Here is a 3,490-nt window from a genome sequence, read left to right as displayed (position 1 = left end):
AAACCCCTTTTACCACAATAGTAGTTAAATGGGCACTCTAACATGTGTTGAATTCTGTAGTATGCATAATTTCTCAAATTTACTTTTTTTCCCCCAAACTTTCCAGTTTGATTTGATGTTGTGGTTTTATTATGATGTTTCAGACCAGTGGCATGATTGGCATCTATGCTGGTTCTAGTAAATTATTGAGTTGATTTATTTTTATAGCAGCTGTTAAACAAACTATGATAGCAATAAAAAGAATCAGCATAACTGATAAGATTTGTAGACAACGTTTTCAACAATGTACACTTCCCATTGTATATTACGTTATTTGATGGGAAGAGGTTTGAAAGTACATTCAAAAAGCTATGTATGGAGAAGTTAGCAGTTGTTTACTCACTGGACATCAATCACAACAAAAGTTGGGTACAAGAAATATTTGTTTTAGTCAATGTGTGGGAAAATATGTAGGAAGACGCTAGACATGCAACAATGTAAAATACTGCAACTTGAAAAACACCTTTATTCTGCAAGACCAAATATACAAACTAAAAATTTTAGTACAAAATGAAGGCTAAAATGTGTTAAAAACATGTTGCGTAAAATTTACATCAAGTGCTATGGTTGACGTACAGTACTGGGAACAACGGAGCGCTGTCCGGATTGTTCTAAGGCTTACTTGTACAACCATCCAGATACGGTTCCCTGCTTTCTAAACTCACTCTGATATGTAATTAAATGCAATTGGCCACTGCAACAAAACAGCTCTGATTCATCATGTATATTGGGAGTGAACTCTCAGAGGTATTTGAAGAGTCACACACCATTTGAACTTTAAACTTGATTTGGCTCTTAACCTGTCATAAAGTCATCTAGTGAAAGGGTTAGAAAAAAATGAAACGACATCAAGATTTATGATGTACATTTTTCCCTGGAGTTGCCGTTATGCCTTCTTGAAAATCCTCTTGGCGTCCACGCCATCATAGTTGAAGCTCTGAGAAAAAGATTAGTGTTCAATAAATATAAATAAATATGATTGTATTTAAAAGCTTGATCTTGGTTCCTCCGCTACTGAGGTTCACTGTAGTTTCTTCACAGGCCCGGACCAGTTGGTCTGTTAGAGGGGTCAGTATTAAACGTCATTGTTGTTATTATTTAGACTCTACTCTTAGCGGGGTCACAAGGGGTCCAAGCTTCTAGTCACACTGCCCCTGCCCTCCTTCTCTCCTGCCCCCCCCCCCCCACCCTCCCCACCCCCAATATACCCCTGGCTTGGAGGTACGAGAGCTTAACAAACTTGGGTGTTCTCAGACTTGAGGAAGTCAACCAAGTATGCAGGAAATGTTCGGCCAAGCATGAAACATGTCTACTTTATTGGAGGAGTACTGGATTTCAATACTTCTGTAAATCAGATGTATTTGATGAGAGAAGCATTTTTTATTCAAATGACTTATTCAAATGGCAACGTTTTCTTAAATGACGTTTAAACTTTGTCAATTGGGTGTAGAAGAGTAGGAAAAAAACGTTTCAAGAAAGGGATTTTGAAATGAGTCTGCAAAGTTGACAAATGTTAGGGGGTGAATCCTTTTGCAAGGCAGCTCTATACGAGCGACCAAACCCACACTGACAGTGGTCTACCCTGTCCACCAGATACTTCTGTCCCCAGAATGTGGAGGTCATGCTGATGACACCCTGATAATGACACCCTGATAATGACACCCTGATAATGACACCCTGATGATGACACACTGATGATGACACACTGATGATGACACACTGATGATGACACCCTGATGACGACACTGACCTGCACCAGTTCTTCCCCCACCAGCGTCCTCGTGGTGGTCAACACCTTGTTGTTGTCTTTCCTGGTGAACTGGCCTTTCAGCATCTCGCCCTCCATCCCCCAAGCACCCTGAGGGGGAGGGCAAACAGTGAGCACAGGGACAAGTTTGATAAAGATATCCATTGTGTACGTTTTTGATATTGTAGCGTTAACGCTACATGTTAACTGATGCTTAGGAGGTTATTGGTGGGATGTCTGTGCTCCTCTGCGCCGTGTGTTGCCTTTTTGAAAACACGTTCACACAAAGTTGAACTTTTTTTATGGCTCCGTGCCAACTTGTCCTTTGTACAACATGTCCAGCACAGTAGATAAGACAGGTGTATTTCAAGAGAATCAGGTAAAGCACTTTATCTCTGTCCACTTTTTCAGTAACTTATATCAGTGATGATGTTGTGAAGGAATTGGATCCCTGTATGGGTGCAATGCACGCAATATATGTCATATATTTGCGTATTACTGTGCTCTCCCAGAATGCCACTTACTGTCACTTCAGTGCCGTCGGCCAGTGCGTAGTCAAACTGGACGCCCAGGGTGAAGTCGATTTCTTTGGTGCGGAAGGTGCTGGACTCTTTGACGTGGAACTTGTCCCCGGTCTGCTCGATGGTGATCTTCAAGTTGTCGTGCTCTGCTAGTTTCCTCTTCATGATGTTGATGCCTGGTAGGAAACCACATCAGGACAACAGGTGGGTAAGTTCATGTTCATATTCAGTTACTGTATAATGTTGATACACATCCTCCGCAACATGCTTGTTGTGTTGATATTGTGAATTTCACGCTATTAAATTGCTTAAATAATATATTTTCTTGCAGTAGCCTTTTATAAAAGGATATCCCTGTCGGTATGACTGCTCTAGAGTAATAAGTACCCAGTGTATTTTCCAGCGGCCTCTCCAGGTAATAAACATGTCTGTGCTCTGAGCAAGCAAGTGTTTGTTGACAAGCTCTTAAAATGGCTGCAGCTATTATTACTGCCGGGCCATAAAGCAGAGTGCTGTTCCAACCAGCTCACCCAGAGAAGCCCTCACACATGTAAGCTCTAAAGATAAACTTGAAAGCAACTTTTCACTATCTGTCAGTCAATACTTTTTAATCAGGCTTCATTTGTCAAACCTGGGGCCTTAGGAACAATAAAACAGATCAAGCATCATGGGAATGCGTCTTGTCTCCATCTAAGAAACACACAAACGTGCGTGCGCCCACACGCACGCAGAGAGTCCAACTCGCCAGTCACTCACCCATCTGCTCCATGAACTTGTCGTAGTTCTCGTTGCGGTCGACTTTCCAGGTTCCGTTGAAGGCCATGGCTGCTGTCTGTCTGTCTGTCTGTCTGTCTGTCTGTCTGTCTGTCAGTCGTGCTAGTGGAGGTGGGGGACTGAGGGTGTCGTTGGCAGAGACTGGAACTGTGTGACACGGTACCGTGGGAGACAGAGTGCCTGCGGGGCCTCCCTTTTCTACATATATACACCCCCCCCCCTCCACTCCGCCCACCTCCACCCTCCCCCCCCTCTGCCACTCACACACTGCCCCACCCTCCTGGTTGGCATGGAAAGATGCTCCTCTTTATCTTTCTGATTATCTGTCTGCTGATGCAGCCATTTAAAGCCCGCGTCAAATATAAGCTGATTGCCGCGGGCCACCTCAAGGATACAGGGATAAATAGCA

General features: G+C 43.3%; 1 protein-coding gene across 1 annotated transcript; it reads right to left on the bottom strand.

Annotated features, from left to right (window-relative positions):
- Window positions 1-477: 477 nt before the first annotated feature.
- LOC146222208 (fatty acid-binding protein, intestinal-like) lies at window positions 478-3,273 on the bottom strand. Its single transcript, XM_084691859.1, has 4 exons — window positions 3,064-3,273; window positions 2,311-2,483; window positions 1,790-1,897; window positions 478-976 (listed from the first exon to the last, which is right to left on the bottom strand). The coding sequence occupies exons 1-4, from the start codon at window positions 3,128-3,130 to the stop codon at window positions 926-928; spliced, it is 399 nt and encodes a 132-aa protein (XP_084547985.1). The 5' UTR covers window positions 3,131-3,273; the 3' UTR covers window positions 478-925.
- Window positions 3,274-3,490: the final 217 nt, after the last annotated feature.

The sequence above is a fragment of the Hypomesus nipponensis genome, chromosome 25 (genome assembly GCF_054491055.1).
Source record: "Hypomesus nipponensis isolate SF chromosome 25, ASM5449105v1, whole genome shotgun sequence".
Classification (NCBI taxonomy): domain Eukaryota; kingdom Metazoa; phylum Chordata; class Actinopteri; order Osmeriformes; family Osmeridae; genus Hypomesus; species Hypomesus nipponensis.
The sequence above is the reverse complement of the archived record's forward strand: the minus strand, read 5'-3'. Positions and strand labels throughout refer to the sequence as shown.

What these genes read in the sequence shown, in the direction of transcription:
- LOC146222208 (XM_084691859.1), bottom strand. Translation starts at nt 3,130, where the DNA reads ATGGCCTTCAACGGAACCTGGAAAGTCGACCGCAACGAGAACTACGAC. An exon ending in CAAGTTCATGGAGCAGATGG is followed by an intron (nt 2,484 to 3,063) that starts GTGAGTGACTGG and finishes GTTTCCTACCAG; the next exon opens with GCATCAACATCATGAAGAGG. An exon ending in CCGACGGCACTGAAGTGACA is followed by an intron (nt 1,898 to 2,310) that starts GTAAGTGGCATT and finishes CCTCCCCCTCAG; the next exon opens with GGTGCTTGGGGGATGGAGGG.